At 42.3% G+C, this 19,733-nt stretch overlaps 1 protein-coding gene across 12 annotated transcripts in view; it reads right to left on the bottom strand.

Annotated features, from left to right (window-relative positions):
• RUFY3 (RUN and FYVE domain containing 3) overlaps positions 1-19,733 on the bottom strand; it is a 78,545-nt gene that overhangs the window by 22,960 nt on the left and 35,852 nt on the right. For all 12 annotated transcript variants that reach the window (XR_014774783.1, XM_084758177.1, XM_084758182.1 and 9 more), the window contains 7 exons: positions 11,377-11,550; positions 9,586-9,703; positions 8,729-8,830; positions 7,216-7,339; positions 4,359-4,420; positions 3,121-3,186; positions 321-390 (listed from right to left, as the gene is read on the bottom strand). Coding sequence is in view for 11 of the 12 variants with exons in the window: in XM_084758177.1 (XP_084614303.1) it covers positions 321-390; positions 3,121-3,186; positions 4,359-4,420; positions 7,216-7,339; positions 8,729-8,830; positions 9,586-9,703; positions 11,377-11,550 (716 nt within the window). In the remaining variant the exon portion in view is untranslated. The remainder of the gene's footprint in view (positions 1-320; positions 391-3,120; positions 3,187-4,358; positions 4,421-7,215; positions 7,340-8,728; positions 8,831-9,585; positions 9,704-11,376; positions 11,551-19,733) is intronic.

The following is a 19,733-nucleotide window of genomic DNA, read 5'->3' as shown; positions in this document are numbered from 1 at the left end:
TGCCTCCTGAATTCTGAGTATCATGGTGTATGTTAGATACTTACTCCAGGCTTGTCCAGACAGACTGATCACACACAGAACACATAATTAGCTATATACTATATATTATAATTATATATAATTATGTAACAATATAAAGCACAGCTATATAATCCCAGTGAGGAAATGAGGTCCTGACCACACAGCCAGGACAAGAAGTTATTTCTATAGTAATTCTTATCTGAAAAGCCAACCCTTCATGTCCAAGATAATAGCAGTGCTTGGTTTCACTAATATACATTATTAAATTTTGTAAGTCAAATAGTTTCCAAAACACTTACCTCCTCTGTCAATTTAGTGTTGGATTTTTCTAATGCATCCACTTTTGCCTGGAGGTTGTTCACAGTAGCACTATTAAGAGAAGAAAAAAAAGCCCATAATAGTTTCTTTTGAAAAAGAGGATTATAGCCTATTTTTGCCTTCCTAACCCCCATAAATCTATATCAACTCTTTGAAAGTGTAACTAATACATACTAATTACAGAATGAGTTTGTAGTTATTCATACACGCATACGATATGTTTGGATCACATCTCTATCCCAATACCTTCCTTAACGCATAAAGTTTCTGCCAGACCCGAATGCTCTGGGACAGCATGGAGGAGCTCTGCCCTTAAGCACTGTGTCCTCGGCATGGGAGGCTGGGTCAGCGTTTGCTGAGCGAAGGACAAGAGTGGATGGATGCATCAGGAGGCGTTCTAAGCTTTGCCTGTATGTCCACCAAGCACTCTTGTAATTGCTTCACTGGACTCAGTCATTACCTGTTTCCGTTTTGTTAGGTACCTTTAACTACAGATGGAGAGTGAGATACAGAGAGGGTAAGGAAGCATCGTGCTTTTATCTGAGTGTGAAACAACTTTGCTTGGCTGGCGTTGTTGTTGTTGCTGCAGATCATTACGGGCACGCTTACTCCTTGATCCCCACAGAAGACAGACTTAAACTGTTCTTGAATTTGCTAGCTTGAGACCAAGACTACTCCAAATTTATATTGATACTGAGAGAGGATGCCGGGCATGAAGAAAGGAAATAAAACAGCCCTTTGTCACTGTCATTTCCCTAGGTACCATTCGAAACATGAATGTCACTATGCCAGCTTCCTCTGAGACAAATGTCCGCAGTCACTCTCTCATGCTAGAAAACCAAAAATAAGTATATAAATAAAAATAGAATATAAGAAGGGCCAATAGTAAGCACTCTTGTGGAAAATCCCCAAGCTGCCCTAATTCAAGCTCTAGGCTTCCCAAGTAGATTAAAAATAAACCAACCCAGCCTTCCAGGCAGTTGATACAAGTCTAAAAGTTGTAACAGACTGCAAGGTTAAAGAGAAACCAATGGCATGGGCGTGGCTTTCACTAGCCCCAAGTTAGAAGTCAAAGGTAAAGGACAGTCACAGCTGCTGGTGGCCATTGCTTCCTGGCCCCACACTACGTGCAGAAGAAGGTAAACTGACAATGAATGCGGCTTGTTATTACTCTTCCATCTCAGACACCTCCTCATGGCGAGGCTACCCAGAGACACTCTTAGTTCACTACAAGGCTAAATAAAACAGCTGCAGCAAGCACTTCCTCCTTGGTTGGCCTATGGGGCAGAATACTGCTTTTGCACCCAGGCTCATGGTACAATGGAAAAAGGGCAATATTGCACCTTTCAATAAAATGACCAGGAACTGTCTAGGGACTCAGCTCTTTCCCCCCAGAATGCACAACCCAGCCTCTGGGATGTCTCTTTTCACTTGTATGCTATTGGAGATGTAACTTTCCCCTTCTCAGCTTACAGCTGCCACCGTCTGTGGCCTGCCCACCTGGTGTTTCCTCTTGAATTCCAACCCACTGTGCCCAGTTCCCTTCCGAGTCGTTGTCTTTCCCCCTGTATGTATGTCTGTTGTATGTATGTCTGTTGTATGTATGTCTGTTGTATGTATGTCTGTGTACTGTATGTGTGCTTGTGCTGGCAGAAGCAAGAAGGCATCAGAGCCTCTGCGGCTTGAACTCAGGTGGTTGTGAGTCCTCATTTGGGTGCTGGGAATTGAACCTGGGTGCTCTGGAGGGACGATCAGAACTCAGCTGCTGGGTCATCTCTCCAGCCCCTGGTCCACTTTAAAATTACCTTATCAATGAGACCAAAGACCTACAAAGCACACTGGACTCTGTCTCTGCGCCCCTAGCAACTTATAACTACATTATAAGTCAGTTGAGAATTAGCTCTTATGCTGAGAATGGTGGCACGCACTATAAATCCCAGCATTTGGAGGCAGAGGCATGAGTTCAAAGGCAGCTGCCAGCCTTACACAGCAAGTTCCAGGCCAGCCAAAGCTATATAGTAAAATCCTGAGGAGAGCAGAGGAGAGGAGGAGAGGAGAGAGAGAGAGAGAGAGAGAGAGAGACAGAGAGAGAGACAGAGAGAGAGAGAGACAGAGACAGAGACAGAGACAGAGAGACAGAGAGAGACACAGAGAGAGACAGAGAGACAGAGAGAGAGAGAGAGAGAGAGAGAGAGAGAGACAGAGACAGAGACAGAGAGAGGTTGGTGTTGGAGAATGGCTTTTATAACAGAACTTGTGAAAGTTCTATAAGCTACAAACAAGATAATAATTAATGGCCATGTTAATATTAATTATTCTTCTAAAATCATTAAGCCGATTTTAACACAAGAATATCAAAGTAATTCTGGAGAGTTTGAAATACCTATGAGTACTTGGTAAATTAGTGGTAGTGAAAGCAAAGAGAGGGGAAGCTAATGTATTAACCAGTGTGTAAGTGAGGAACGCAAGGGAACAAGAGCAGTGGCTAAAATAATGGATGGTTTACCAAAGGTCAGTAACGCTGACGGGGGCTTTATCCACAGCCAATACCAAACGTGCTCATCGTATGTTTTATAATTCTTAATTGGGTATACTTATTTAACGTCTAGAGTTATAATTTCATGATAATCTTGTCCTCCACTACTTAGCTCTGCAATTGGCAAACAGGAATCTTCTGTGCAGTTAGGGAACACTGACTGAACAGGCCCTTAATGCTCATTGTTTTCTGTTTCCTTTCTTTCTCAATAAACCTCCAACAAAAGGATTATATTCATTCTTTACTTCAGATGTCTGTTGAGTTCTTCTACGTAGTTCTTCTGGTCTAGGATTGCAGTAATCTGTCCGTCCCTGGAGGGAAAAACGGAGGTAAGATATGTGATAGGAATAGCAAGATGGCATCTCTCATCACAGTGTCTCATGAAGCATGAGGTTACAGGGGCACAGACACGAACCAGAGGTCACACTTGATACATCATTACTTTGACATATCAGCAACAAAAATTCCACAACTTAAAAGTGGGAAAAAGCTGGGCGGTGGTGGCACACGCCTTTAATCCCAGTACTTGGGAGGCAGAGGCAGGTGAGTTCAAGGCCTGCCTGGTCTACAGAGTGAGTTCCAGGACAGCCAAGGCTACACAGAGAAACCCTATCTTGAAAAACCAAAACCAAAAATAAATAAATAAATAAATAAATAAATAAAATGGGGAAAAACCCTATATTAATAAGGCTTTCATAAGGGTCAAGATAGTTTAAACACCATGTTGCGTATGTTGCGTGCAGTGTCCCCAGGTCTCCTGGAACTGGAGTTACAGTTGTGAGCCACCATGTGGATAGTGGCCGGGAAAGGAACCCAGGTCCTCTCGAAGAGCAGCCAGTGTTCTTATCCACTGAGCCATCTCTCCAGCCCCAGTTTGTTTTTTGAAGACAGGTGTTACTACACAGCCCTGGTTAAACTGGAGCTCTCAGAGATCCGCCTGTCTCTGCCTGTTGAGTGCTGGGATTGAAGGCAGGCACCACCATCATGCCCAGCTTGCTTCTTTTTGTGACTTTCTGATCTTCCAGGCTCAGCCTCCCAGGGTAGGATGGGGGTGTGGCACAGCAATGCCAAGTAGTATATTTATTAGACCTACTTCAAGCTGTGGAGGACTGGCTGGGTGTGGTGATGTCACACCTTTGTTTCTATAGCTGAGAGGCAGAGGCAGCAGGGAAAGCTCAGGTTCAAGGCCAGCCTGATCTACATCTGGAGCCCTAGGACAATCCGGGCTGTAGTATGAGACATTACCAGGAGAGCAAAAATAAAACAGTATGGAGAATTGGGTTGACTTTATATATCTTTATACTTAGCCGGAAAATCATCATCTAGAAATCCTTTTAATCACAGGTTGATAATCAGGTATTTTTGTCAAGACTTTATTAAAGCTATATAAATCAAAAATTCCTCTGCCTAAGGCAATGTTGTAAATTACCCAAGGAAACATGCTACATCAGAGAAAAAAGAAACTTAATTGCCTCATACATACCCTTCACTGCCTTTACTGCTGTTTCCATCTTTGAGATACATTGAAAAATCTATAACTCCAACCTATGGAGAGAATTTTTAGAAGTTAATAGAAAATTTGATACTTTCCTGAAGACATAAAACAATGTTGCTTTCTAGGCACTGAAAATATAACACAACCATGACCATCACCAGGAGTTTATGATGAACATCTAACACTTTCCAAAGAATACACTGCTAAGTGAGAAGTAGAAGAGCCAGGGTAAGTTGTAGGGGCTGAGGGTGTGGCGCAATAGCAGAGCATTCCCCTAGTGCTAGCTCTTCCATGCTCAGCACCACCACCACCATCAACACCAGCACTACCAGCACCAACATAAACACCAGCACCACCATCAGCACCAGCACCACCATCAGTATCAGTACCACCATCAGCACCACCACCATCAGCACCAGCACCACCATCAGCACCAGCATCAGCACCAGTACCACTATTAGCACCATCAGCACCAGCACCATCAGTACCATCAACAACAACAGCAATGAAAATAACAAGAAAAGGAAAGGGAAAGAAGACAAATCATCATAGTCAACAGAATATTGAGCAGAAGATAATTTAAATTTCTTTCTCTTTTCAGGCATTTTAGTACTAACTTTTAATTTTCTCCTAGGAATAACTTTTTAAGAGTTAGCTGGATATTTTAAAAGATATTTTTAAACATAGTTTATATGAGCTTGTGAAGAATTGGTTTTCACTACATACTTTTCAGTGCCTTGTCCATTTCCCTCCTCCCTCGTGCCCTTCACTCCTGTAGCTTACTTTGCACTTTCATATCACATGTGACCTTTCGCCCTTCCCCCATATTTGTCAGCATGTCATATCCCCATTTGTGGTTTCCTATTTATTAGTTTTAGAGTTTAAAATGGTTTAGTCAGAAGATTACATCCATGAAATCTTACCTATGTAATTGCCTAAACCTGAGCTGAAAAAAGACAACCACAAAAGACAGGTCAAAGTGGACAGGGGAAAAGGCCAACAGGCCCCAATCCCACACACAGAACTACAGGTATCTCAAGGAATGCCGAGAGTAGGGGAAACAGTCTTCTCCAGGGACGAGCACGCCAACTGATCATCCATTACTAAAAGGTCTGCCCTGAAAACACACACACCTTACACGGACTGAGCAGGTTATATTTAGGGGTATATATATGTACACGTACACACACATACACACACACACACACACACACACACACACACGTAACGGCAATTAAAAAGGAGGCTATGAATTTGAAAGAGATCAAGAAGGGGGTTAATAGAAGGTCTGGAGGAAAGAGAAGGGGAAATGATGTCATTATATTATAATCTCAAAAAAACCAATAAAAAGTTATAGTTATATTTCAAAAACAAGACCTATTCCCTTGTGTTATTTCACAGAATCAGAGAATCAAAAGCACCTTAACACCCACATGCTAAACCCACCCCCAAAAGGCCGCTGCTAACATTTGGTGTGTTTCAACTTTAATTGAGGAACATCTTCATTTTTCAGATCAGTCACTTTATTACACATCTTATTGCTTTTTAAAAATCCAAGTCAAAAAACACTTCCTGTCCTATTTTCCCTGAGTAAAGTGGAACAAACTAGTCATGTGATTTCCTTCATAAGGGGTGAGACACAGTCTCAGGGAAAAGAGCTTTATTATTGGGCAATTAACCCAAGTGTGGCTCTGATCGAAGGGACTGCATTTCAAACTCCTTTATTGCTCACAATAACTGCATTAACTATTCTTTTTTATCTGTACATATCAAGAGAGGGGAAGCACCAAAACAAACTAACTACAGGATATTTTCAGCTAGAAAATAAGAAAGACTGGCTTTGAAACTATGTAGCTGGGTCTCAGAGCTGTGCTACCCTGGCTATTAATACACAGCCTTATACCAAAGGAAGTACAGCCAGGGCAAGAATATGGAGAAGACAAAAATCTATCTGACTTTTTTACATTCACACTGAGATGCAGGAGGAACTTAAATCAGTAAAACTGATGTTATGAAGTATTTATTAATAAACTTGCTTAGGAAATATTAATTTAAAGAAAGTAGAACTTATCTAAAGGTGTGCTGCCTCCAACATGACTGGAAGATAGTTATGTACTAACAAGGCTTGTTAGAAACTTAGAGAAAGAAAATTTTGTACCATAATCGAAGATTAGAGTTGATGAGAAAGTTTCTACTAATGTTTGTCTACCAAGATTGATCGCCAATTAGGCTCCATTTCCACCACAAAAGGAGACAACAGTTGATTTACAAGCATCCAGTAGGCCCATTCCACATCAAAGAACATGCCTCTAAGGGTCACAACCACCATCAAGTCCTGGTCAGCCATTAAGTCCCCTGCGCTCTTATCAGGTAAAGCACAATTCTGACAGGTGGACAAGATGAACCTGGGTACCAGTGTTGAATATAACAACACTGTTGTAGTTAAATAACTCAGGCAATATCTGAGTTATCCCATCTGCCCAGGTGGCAAGACTTGCAACCTCCTAGCTCTGTTTAAATTGTTGCAAGTGTAACCTGGGGCTGGGCCTGAAGGCGTCCTGAACACATGTAAACTGAATAAGCCTGGCGCCCACATCTCTAAGCCTGGAACAACTGTCTATTCAAGGCTGCCCCCATTATGTGCTTCACCAGAGCCAGTCACACACTATTAAAGCCTTTTCCTTGATTAATATTGAAATGTGCAGAGTGGGGAGGGAGGGCATATTGATCCTGTGACATGTCAATGAAAGGCATCCTGTTTATGGTGCTCACAACGTCTTCTAACTTCGTTGCTGTGATCTAACAGGACCCAGAGTGACCCCCTGAGTTGTGAGTTTCCCCACACCTGCGAGTCCAGGTCTTCTCCTTTCATGCAGAAGTTGGCATCAATGACGTTCAGCCCCACCAGCAGACCCGCGATAATAGCTCCTTCTTCTTCCATCATGAGGGCATTGGCTTCATAGAACTCACTGCAGCAGAAACCCACAGAGCATTTTTAAGTAAACCTCAACACTCCAGGGAGACTCGAGGCAAGGAGAAAACCTCCCACCTCTTTGCCGAGCACGGGCCTCTCTGAGAGTACTCTCATAAGCAGACATTTCGGGTAACAGGCACATGAGTAAACCCTGTAGGTACTAGGAGCTACCGTGGCTAAGGTGAGTGTACAGACCCCACGGACTGGTCTGTGTTCATGATGCACATGGGACAGGGCTGTAAGCTTTCATGCATCTTTTCTTTCTTCCTCCTCCCCCCTCCATCCCCCCCCCCCAGCACCTTGGGACAAGGTTTCTCTGTGTATAGCCTTGGCTGTTCATGTACTCACTCTGTAGACTTTACCCACTGCACCATCATGCTGACGCTCGCACCTTGTTTTAATTCGTACTTTTATGATGGCTGGTGAAGTCACATGTCATTTTCTATATTTACTAGTTAAATTTTTCCTCTTGGAATCTTAAGTTTTTGTCTATCATCATGTTTGTTTGAATTTTACTTTAGTAGAATTAATAATAATATTATTATTGTTGTTAATTATTATTATTTTTATTTTGAGAGAAGGTCTCTCTATCTAGTCTTGGAGATTGATATGTAGACCAGGCTAGCCTTGAATCCACAGACATCCTCTTTTCTCTACTACCCAAGTGCTGGGATTAAAGGCTTGCACCACTATACTTGCCAGCAGAATGTGTGTGTGTGTGTATGTATGTATGTATGTATGTATGTATGTATATATATATATTTGAACAGGTATAGAAGATATTTATGTAGTAATTATTATTACAAACATCTCCTTTGCCAGGTGGTGATGGTCACACCTTTAATCCCAGCATTTGGGAGGTAGAGGCAGGTGGGTCTCTGAGTTCGAGGCCAGCTTGGTCTACAGTGTGAGTTCTAGGACAGGCAGGGCTACATAGAGAAACCCTGTCTTGAGAAACCCAAAACCAAAAGCAAACATCGTCTTCACTCTATGGACTGTATTTTATTTTTAATGTTATTGTTAATTAATTAATTATTGTTATTGTTAATGTTATCTGTTTGTTTTTGTGGACAATGCTTTGCTATGTCGCCCTGGCAACTCATGATCCATATGAATTTTTCCCAATGGTACATACAAAATGAACGCCAACCTCTTGTCCTGTTGTACATGTACAAGGTTGCGGGGGATCCCTTGTTTCCCGATGGCGCTACAAAGGACCACACGTGGCCACAGCCACAGAGAACATACACTGTATCAAAGCCCTTTGGGGACGGGGAGTGCGTGTGAGGTGTGCTCTGACGGACACCGATGGCAAGTTTCTATGGTTGGACTTTGTATTGGGTCAGCAGACCGTATCAAGAAGAAAGTCCAACCCGTGTCATACCTGAGAAGTTCCTTCTTGTTGATCAAGGCCTTCATATACTCAGACAGCTTCTTCTGCATTAACGCCAAACGCAGCCAGGCTCTTCCTCGGCCAACAGGTGTCCTACAAGAACAGGGAAAGCAGATGCGTAAGGACCCAGGTGAAGGCGGCGCGTCTGGGCGGGCAGGCGCGGCCTCTCACGCTCCTGACAACGGTGCCCCAGCCCGACCACAAAGGCCCTTCCCGAGATCCCCCACCTATTCTTGCTCAAGTTGGGGGGCAATAAGACTTGGATATTTGGGACAAGTACTCTTGCATTTCCATCAGTAAGTAATGTGCTCTAGTCTGAAGACCAGAACCTTCTCTGGACCACCTGGAAATGTCCCAGCGGTTTAGTATTTGCTGAAGCGGAAGTTGAGTGTGGACTACGTAAGAAACTGGACACTCTTAAGGACACAGGCAACGCGAGCTTCCGGTCAGTTAGCATTACACCAGCTTCCCACGCCAGGCCAGTCTCTCCTTGCTTTCAAGTTTAAATGCAGGCCACAGCTTTCTGAGGCTCACATAATCTTGACTCTAAAACCCTATGGTATACAGTTGTTTTTCCCAAATCAAGCCAGGTATAACATCTCCCTAGGTCAAATTTCTTAAGGCTTGTAGATTCTGACCTGAATTTGTAATCAAAAGGAGATGTCTGGTATTTATTAACTCAAAGACAACCTCTCTTCCAATTCCCCTTCAAGAGCACACACTTCTTGAAATTATACAAGCTAGTTCCTTGGTGTAGCAACGTTACAACTCTGGGTCATTATCAAAATGTGCACATTATGGTGAGCACCGTTCTTCACAGGGAGAAAGAGAACTTAGCCTAGACTTACTTGAGTCCTGGGAGATCTTTGACACTCGCTGTGATCTCTGCAGCTTCAGGAACAAGCTTTTCTACCAGCTCCAGAGGCCCCCAGAAGGACTTATTTTGTCCAAGAAAAGTTTTCTTGGCTAAGGCAACAACAAGAAAAGAGTATTTTAATTTTCTTCACAACATAAATATTCCCCTATTATATAGACATAAAGTGCTTGTATATCTGTCCTTCTACATGTATTCAAATGTTCTCTCTGTCTCTGGCTCTCTGTCTCTGACTCTCTCATTAAAATTAAGAAGCCGGGTGGGTGTGGTGCCTGGTCCATGATCCCAGTGCAAGAAGGACGGAGACAGGCAATCCTTGGGCAAGCTGCCTAGCAGCCACACTAGCCAAAGACCTTTTGCTAATAATTAAAATCAAGAAAGAAAAAGATAATATCAATCTCTGGCCTTCACACACATTCACACATGTGTGTACTCAGATATATGCATAATATATGTACATACCACATAATAAACACATGTGAAAATTATGGCTTCATAATAGATAAAGTTTTTATTTAAAAAAATCTGTACTTCCAAGACTCAGTTCTTCCTTTTTTTTAAAAAAAGGAATTTTGATCAGGGCTAGAGAGATGGATGGCTCAGTAGCTAAAAGTATTGGCTGCTCTTCTAGAAGACTCAGGTTCAATTCCCAGCACCCATATGGCAGCCTGTAACTACAGTTCTAGGGCATCTGGTGGCTTTTTCTGGCCTCCGTAGGCACCAGGCACAAACATGGTGCACAGGCATACAAGCAGGCAGAACATCCATGTCCATAAAAATAAAATAAAATTAAAAAGAATTTGTGATCTAGCACTATTAATAATATTTAATGAGTTAGTACTTAAAACCATGTAGTATCAGTGAAGAAAAGAGCCCAATAAAAATTGAATACTGGCCAGGCATGGTGGCGCACGCCTTTAATCTCAGCACTCCAGAGGCTGAGGCAGGTGGATTTCTGTGAGTTGAAGGTCAGCCTGGTCTAGGAGAGCTAGGGCTTTCTCAAAAAAACAACACAGAGGCAGGCGGATCGCTGTGAGTTCGAGGCCAGCATGGTCTACAGAGTGAGTCCAGGACAGCCAAGGCTATACAGAGAAACCCTGTCTCAAAAACAAACAAAAACCCCCAAAACAAAACAAATCAAAACAAAAAACCAACACAAAACAAACAAGCAAAAAACCAAAATAAAACAAAAAAAGCCAGAGCACTGAAAGGGAGGAAGGAAGGAAAGGTGCCATAGACCAGGGCCTACCCGAAAGCTGGCTGGGTAAGAAGAGCCAGGAAACCTGAGTACAGCATCTGCTCTGCCACCACCTGTGACTCAGGCAGGTAACTAGCTCATACTAGGCAGGTCTACTTCCCTGTCAACCGGATGGAGTGGCCATCTCGATTTGCTTATTTATGACTCTATCATGAAATGACAATTGTACTTTTATGTAGTATAAATCCTTAAAGTCAGTTAAAATTCTACTTCTGTGTGTTGCGTTCCACCATTTTTTTTTTTTTTAAATCTTTTTTATACATGGTCTCTTACTATGTAGCCCTTGCTGGCATGGAGCTTGCTCTATAAGCAGGCTAGTCCTGAACTTATAGCAATCTGCCTACCTTTGAGTCCTGAGTGCTGAGATTAAAGGTGTGAGCTACCATGCCAAGCCCACTAATACTTTCCACCCATGGATTTTATCCTTTGCTTCCATGGAAAAGGCTTTCTTTCCTGCTAGGCATTGCTAAGGAGCAGCTGCACATGCACACTGGTGCTACAGCTCACCTTTTAAGCCATGTTTCAGGCAGTGCTCCATCACCACGAAGAACTGCTGAAGAGGTGCGTAGTCAGAGTCCAGGGTCCGTCCCAGGTTCAGAGCTGACTCAATCAAGCCCTTGATGCTCAGCTTTGCCATGTTCATGAGGTTCATACGCTCGTTAGCCATGAGATAGTTAGGGTCTGCGAGGAAGAAATGCACTTCCTTAGTGGGAGAGGACACCATAAGACAGGAGAATTTCACCATACTGATGTCTGCACTGACGGCATGAAAGTGATCATGGGTAAGACTGCTGGTGACCTGTCATGAACCGAGGAAGTGACACCAAACCGTTATTTTTGGTTGTATTCTTCCTGGCCATGTACTTTCTGTAGAAAAAGATGTTAGTTTCCCTGTTTAATCCTTTTAAAAGCAAACTTTAATTATTTTATCAGCTCTTAAGTCTTAAGTATCCCTCTGGTACCTACCTCTGTGGGCACCTGCCACAGTGCTTTTTTACACTGGCACCCGGCTCAGCTGCTATTGTCTCTGCACCTCTGTTTGATAACGCTCGGAGTGCTCAAGAGAGAACCAAGGAGGAGGGCAGATACAGTGTTTACGCGAACTACTCGAGGTCTACTGTTTACTTTATTGGTATTAATACCATTGCTACTGTGCCTGCTAGTTTTTATGTCAATTTGACATAAGCTGGAGCCGGCTCAGAGGAGAGAACCTCTGTTGAGAAACTGCTCCATAAGACTGGGCCATAGGCAACCCAGGAGGGTATTAGTGGCTGACTGATAGAAAGCAGGCCAAGCACCCGATGAGGAGCAGGCCAGTAACAAACATTCCTGCATGGCTTCTGCATCAGCACCTGCCTGCCTGGTTTGAGTTCCTGCCTTGGCTTCTCTCAATGGACTCTGATTCAGGATATGTAAGCCAAATAAACCTTTTCCTCCACAAGTTGCTTTTGGTCAATGTGTTTCACCACAGCAATGTTAACTAAGACATTCACTATTAGTTTGTTAAGTGTTACACGCTACTGGTATAATATGGTAGAAGAGATTAACGCCCAAGTTTTCAACAGTAAGCACACAGTGTCTGGCTCTCAGTACCAGAGACAAGCTATTTGGGAACAGGGGCCCAGGGCCATATTGTATTTGACAGAACACAGAAGATCCAGGAACTGTGTGCGTCTTACAAGTGTGATGCTTTCCCCTCCCTCCCTCTGGGACAAGGCTTCACCAGAACCAGTAACCACCATTTGCCTCAGCCTCCAGTGCGGGCACATAGATCCAACTGTGGGCATAACTTCTTCTTGTGATGAGCTATGGATCTCGTCCACAGCACAGTGACGATGAAGAACAGAATGCCTCCATTCAATCCCAGCCCCGCGTTCTTCCCCATCCTCAATCTAATCACAAAGGAACTGCTGGGTGCAGATGGTGTTGCTCCTCCAGTCCTAACACGCCATCTATGCACTCACTATCTCATTACTGCTGTTGAAGTACATTTCCTTCTTCTGTAGATCGATTTCTGTTTATGTGAATGTGTGCTTTGCCTGCATGTGAGTGGAGGCTGCAACAGTGTCAGAACCTGGAATGGTAGTTACTGTGAGTCACCACGTGTGTACTGGGAACAGAGCGCAGGTGCTCTGAGAGAAGCCAGTGCTCTTAACTGGTGCGGGCCCAGTTCCTCTTGTGTTTAGGTAACAGCAGAGACATAGCAGTGCTGTGGCCCGAGGTTCCACAATCTATAAAGGAAGTATTTGGACGTGGATTTGACATGAAAGCTGTGTGTATGCACTGTGTATTTGTATGTCCCAGGTATCAGCACATATCAGATTTGTGTAAATAAAGTAAAATCTGCCCAGAGCTCTATGAAACATTTTACCTCTGCCCTGGAAGACCAAAGCCCTGCTAAAACTACACTTAACTTTAGAGACTGACAGACTTGCAGCCCATAGCTATGACAATCCTATTTGTTGTGGTGCTCACTTAGGTAACATTGTAATTACCTGATGAATTTTTTTAGACATAGAATCTCATTATGCACCCCAGGCTAGTCTTGAATTCACAGTCCTTACGTCTCTGCTTCCTGAACAGCCAAGACAACAGATACACAACTCTGCACCTGGCTTAGGTAATATTTTAGAGAAAACCTGTTTGGGAAAGCCAAAATTGGCCTTTACTGCTGTTACTTATTTCTTGCACACTGAAAAATGTTTTAAATTTACGTTCAGACACCTCTCTTTTTTATGTATAGGGGTGTTCTATGCACATATGTGTCTGTGTACCATACGGTCTGTGTGTGTGCCTGGTGCCCACGGAGGCCAGAAGAGGGCATAGGATCCCTTAGAACAGGAGTTACAGATGCTTGTGAGCTGCCTTGTAGCTTCTGGGAATTGAACCTGAGTCCCCTGGAAGAGCAATCAGTGCTCTTGACTGCTCGGCCAAGATCTCTCTTTGTTCACTGTAGATCCGCTTGTCAAGGACACCTGCACATCTATGGTCATTGCTGCTCTGTTTACAATGCCAAGGAAATGCAACCAGTCTACATGCTCATCAATTCACATATGGGTAATGAAAATGTACATATATGCAAGGTCATTTTATTGAGCCATAAGGAAAGATGAGGTTTCTTAGGAGGCACAGGCAGATAAATCTGAGTCTGAGGCCACTCTGGTCTACATAGTAAATGCTAGGCTAGTTGAAACTACATAGTAAGACCCTGTCTGGAAAGAAAAAAAAAAAAAACAAAACAACAACCAGGCATTGTGGTGTATGCCTTTAGTGTCAGCATTTGGGAGGCAGAGGCCGGCATTTGTCTGAGTTCAAAGCCAGCTTGGTCTATAGACCTGGTTCCACAACAGCCAGGGCTACACTAGAGAAACCCTGTGCTAATCCTTTCAATTTAAGGACAGGTGTATGTCTATAAGCTCTCAGAAGACTAGACTTGTGAGTTCAACCCTGAAAACAGTAACTCTGAAAGGCAAAACACTGGACCAGGAATTTATGGTGTGAACCTTAGACAGTAGCAACTTATGTCTATACAGCAAAACCTTGAAGTGATTATCCATAACCACCGAATAATAACTACAGGAAATACAAGAGATATTTAATGTATATTACTATAGTATGTTAACTGAAACCTCATTCCCTGTCAAGGTGAACTAATTCATATTTAACAATAGTTACTCAAGATTTTTTCTTTCATTCATTCTTTCTTTCTTTTCTTTTCTTTTCTTTTCTTTTTCTTTTAGGTTTTTCGAGACAGAGTTTCTCTGTCTAACAGTCCTGGCTGTCCTGGATGTGCTTTTGTAGACCAGACTGGCCTCAAACTCACAGAGATCTGCTTGCCTCTGCTCCCAGGAGTGCTGGGATTAAAGGCGTGCACCACCACGCCCGGCTAAGATTTTCTAACTATTTGGAAGATCAGAGCTTTATCTTGGTGATCTGGCAGGATAGGCCTGTAAGCCAAGATTCTCAGGAGGCTAAAATGGTGAGTCATAAATTCAAGGTCTCCCTGGGCTACAGAGTGGATTCAAGGCCATCCTGGGTGACTTATCATCAAGACCCTGTGTCAAAATAAAAACAAATGGTTTTAAAAATTAAAACAGGCTGGGGGTGTAGCTCAGTTCTCAAGGACTTGCTTAGCATCAAGGTGCACCCTACCACTGCCCAGCACAAAAGCATTTAAGACGCAAAGCACTTGTTGTGCAGACTTTCCAGGGACACTAGGAACTCAGATAGGACATCAAAACAAACTAGCAGGAAGAGATGGAAAGGAAAGGGATGCTTACTCCACTGGGAGGAACTGAGATCAGTAAGTCCTGAGAAACTCTCTTTTGGACCGTGGCTGTAATTGCCTTAGAACATAAAGGCATTTAGTGAGGCATTAAGTGAGTTGCTTTTTATAATGAGAGAAATACCTGAATGTGCAAAAACCCCTTACAATACATTTAACAAGCATAAGAGTCTTATTTATGAGAACTTTGTATCTATCTTCATCACTAAAAAAAAGAAAGAAAGAAAAAAGTCATAGTTTTGTGCCCCATACATAAGCAGATATCTATAGTCCTACCTGTATACTCTCCGTGATATTATGTAGATATCACATATGTTTCTTTTCTTACTTTTTTTTCTTTTTTAAAAAAAGATTTATTATTTTGTATACAATGCTCTGTCTGCATGTACACCGGCAGGCCAAAAGAGGGAATCAGATTGCATCATAGATGGTTGTGAACCACCATGTGGTTGCTGGGAATTTAACTCATGACCTTTGGAAGAGCAGTCAGTGCTCTTAACCGCTGAGCCATCTCTCCAGATTTCTTACTTTATTTTTTTTCTCTCTCTCTTTTTTTTTTTTTGAGACAAGCTTTCTCTGTGTAGCCTGGCTGCCTGGACTCATTTTGTGGACCAGGCTGGCCTCGAACTCATGAAGATCTGCCTGCCTGCCTCCCAAGTGCTGGGATTAAAGAGCTGTGCCACCATGCCTGGCCTGTGTATGTTTCTGCGGCAGGAATGAGGAGGACGTCACTTGAACAGCACTCTCCCTCAGGTGCACTCGGCTAAGGCACTGTTTGAAAACACTTCATTTTAAGTCTATTATCTTTATTACCTCTTTCTTGTTAGCAGCATGATCCACAGATGGGACGATGCTAAAACTTGGCTCTTTCAGAAAGTTTATATCCACTCTTAGTCTTTGGCATCAACTATTTACTTGTGTAAATTAACATCTGACTTTATGTAAGGAACATTGCCTCTTTGGGGCTCAAATTTCCCTGTGGTGAGATGACAGTGAGAGAGCTGGACTAGCTTTGTGAGTCTTTTATTTTGTGAAAACAACAGAAGGTGATACAGGATCTTCAGGGACTGGCCCGGAAAGATCCACGGAATAGAGAGAAACGGCCATTCAGAAAACCCTGCCCCTTCCTCTGACAGCAAAGGCCACACACTCTGTGCTTCTGGAGAATCAGCGTCAGATCACAGAAAAGCTGTTAGGAGCTGGAGCTGAGATGCAGTGGGTCTAGTGAATGAGGGTGTGCACTTTCACCCAGAAGTGAAACGCCTAGCAATCTGCTTATGTAGTAAGGTTTCAGAGACACTGACCTAGAAGACTCTTCTGTCTCTAGTATATCAAAACTTCATGATTCCAGAAAGGCAAATAATATGAACATAATTAATAAATATATAGGATATATACCACCAGAAAGCAGAATGAATGAAATTAACTAGAGAAGAAATAACTAAAGAGTGGGGGCGGGGAACAAAAGCCAAAACTTAAAAGAAAAAAAATAAATCAATGAAACTCAAAGCTGAATCTTTGATAAAGATCAACATTAAAGCCAGATATAGTGACCTATGCCTGTAATCCTAGTACAAAGGAGACTGAGGCAGGAAGACCATGCATCTGAGGTCAGCCTGGGCTACCTGAGGTCAGCCTGGGCTACCTGAAAACACCCTGACCCACAACAAGAGGCTAATGTGACCGACTGCCTTACACTCGAGCTGCCATGCCTTCTGTGCCCCGATGAGTTCCATCCCTTATCACACTGTGATCCCAAATAATCCTCTCTTCCTCTAAAATGACAATAAGAAGAAACACTGACAAACATTTATGCGTTGACCAACACAAGAGTGAAATGACTGAAACCAAACAAAGGGGAGATGAGACACTGGGCTTGCTGTCCTTATATAAAGGAAAATGTCTGCTGATGCATTAGATTAACAGGTGAGGCAGGTGATTTCCTAGAGAAATACAAACCATTAAAAGTTACAATCAGGAAAGCCGAGTAGATATGTAGCAAGCAAAGATACTTAATCATTAATAAAAGCAAAAACAAACTCCCACACAGAAAAGACTAGAACAATGGCCTCATTGCTGAAGTTAATCAATCATTTAAAGGACTGATATCAATCTTTCACAGACTATTCCAAATATAGAAGGTGAACATCCCAATTTACCATACCAGCCTTTCCTTGAGAAAAGAAAAGAAAGAGACCTATACTATAATATTCCTTATGAATGCAGACATAAAGCCTCAACATAATACTGGCAACATATAGAAAAGATCACAAAGACAACTAGGTACAGCCCGACGTGGTGGCACATGCCTTTAGTCCCAGCACTCAGGAGGCAGAGGCAGGCGGATCTCTGTGAGTTCGAGGCCAGCCTGGTCTACAGAGAGAGTCTAGGACAGCCAAGGCTACACAGAGAAACCCTGTCTCGAAAAACAAACAAACAAAAGACAACTAGGTACGATTTATGCCAGAATGCAATATTTATTCAAGACACACAAACCAATCAATGCAATACACCAAATTAATTTGGTTATGTTTTCAACAGATGCAGACAAAGCAGCTGACATATCCAACATTTAATTTATTTGTAACAAACTGGGAAAAGAAGAGAATTTAATCTGGTAAAAGGCAACTAGGAAAAACTATCTGGCCGGATGGGGTGGTGTGCCTTTAATCCCAGCACTTGGGAGGCAGAGGCAGGAGGATTGCTGTGAGTTGGAGGCCAGCTTGGTCTACAAAGCGAGTCTAGGACAGCCAAGGCTACACAGAGAAACCTTATCTTAAAAGCAAAAGCAAAAACAAACAAACAAAAAGACAAAAAAAAAAAAAAAAAAAAGAAAGAAAGAAAAGGAAAAACGATTTAATACAACACCTAAGAGGGAAAGACCGAAGGCTTCTCTAGAGATCAGGAACAAGACACACAAAGACTCCATAAACAAACAAGAGTATTGCTTTCTGCAAGTTAGAGTGGTCTAAAAATATTAAATGAAAAATTCCAGAAATAAATGACTAATAAGTTGAGTTGTTTTTTTTTTTTAAGCTTTTTGAGACAGGGTTTCTCTGTGTATCCTTGGCTGTTCTAGACTCACTTTGTAAACCAGGCTGGCCTCGAACTCACAGCAATCATCCTCCCAAATGCTGGGATTAAAGGTGTGCACCACCACTGCCTGGTGACTAATCTGTTTTAAACTGCATGGTTTTTTTTTTCCCCCCAGAGCTGAGGACTGAACCCAGGGCCTAGCAAGCGCTCTACCACTGAGCTAAATCCCCAACCTTAAACTGCATGTTTTTTAATGCATGGAAACGTACTCCTTTCTTACCCCACAATGGAAAATGAATCACTCCTTTGTCCAGGCATTTCTACACCACATAAGCTACATGCCTGTCAGTCACTCAGAAGCCACCTTAGCTGTAGCCTCACAGTGTATCTATTATTTATTAATGGTCATTATTTAATGGTGGCCTAAAGATGCAAGGGTAGTGATGCTGGAAATTTAGATCTGCTAAGAGACATTCAATTGTAAAGTGTTTCTGTCATGTGAAAAGATGGAACTTTCTTGTTACCAAATTATATTGTTACACTTGTTATTATTAGTTATTGTTAATCTTCCATTCTGCCTAATAATGAACTGAATGTTTTTCCTTGAAGTGTATATAGAAAAAACATACTGCATCTAGCTTTATTCTGCTAGTTTCAAGAATCAACTGTGGGCCTGAGATACATTCCCTATAGATAAGAAGGGACCAAATTAGCAATGAAGAGCTTAAAAATGACATTAAAAAGACAATTTCACTTATATGATGCCAAAAAGAATATACTTAAACAAGGTGCAAGTTTTGCTAATGAAAACAAAATGTGGAATTGAAAATTTAAAGCATTGCCGGGTAGGGTGGTGCACACCTGTGATCCTAGCATGCAGGGAGGCAGAGGCAGGTGGATTTATGTGAGTTCAAGGCCAGCCTGGTATACAAAGTGAGTCCAGGACAGCTAAGGCTTCAGTCCGCCTCCAAAAATAAAAAACTACCACCACCAACAACCAAAAAAAAAAAAAAAAAGAAAGAAAATTTAAAGCATCAAAAATAAACAGACATCCTGTGTCAATGGATTTCAAAATTTAAGAGTTAATACAGATTCAAAGGAATCCCCACCAAAATCCCAGTGGTCTTGTTAACAGAAATTGGCAAACTTATTCTAAAATACCTATAGAGGAATACAAGGGACTCACGTGAGTCAAAACAATACTGAAAAAAAAAAAGCAATGAGCTGGGTGTGGTGGCGCACACCTTTAATTCCAGCACTGTGGAGGCAGAGGCAGACGGATTGCTGTGACTTCAAGGCCAGCCTGGCCTACAAAGTGAGTCTAGGTCAGCCAAGGCTACACAGAGAAACCTTGTCTCGAACCCCCCCCCCAAAAAACAACAAAAACAAAGCAAAAAAAAAAAAAGAAAAAAAGAAAAAAGAAAAAAAAAGAAGCAGTGTTGGAGAACTCATACTTTCAGTTCAAAACTAATTACAGAGCCATGGATATAAAGATGGTGAGGAACTGTCTCTAAATGACATAAGTGTAGATTCATGAAATGGA

The sequence above is a fragment of the Acomys minous genome (assembly GCF_964271855.1).
Source record: "Acomys minous genome assembly, chromosome: 15".
Taxonomy (NCBI): Eukaryota; Metazoa; Chordata; class Mammalia; order Rodentia; family Muridae; genus Acomys; species Acomys minous.
The sequence above is the reverse complement of the archived record's forward strand: the minus strand, read 5'-3'. Positions and strand labels throughout refer to the sequence as shown.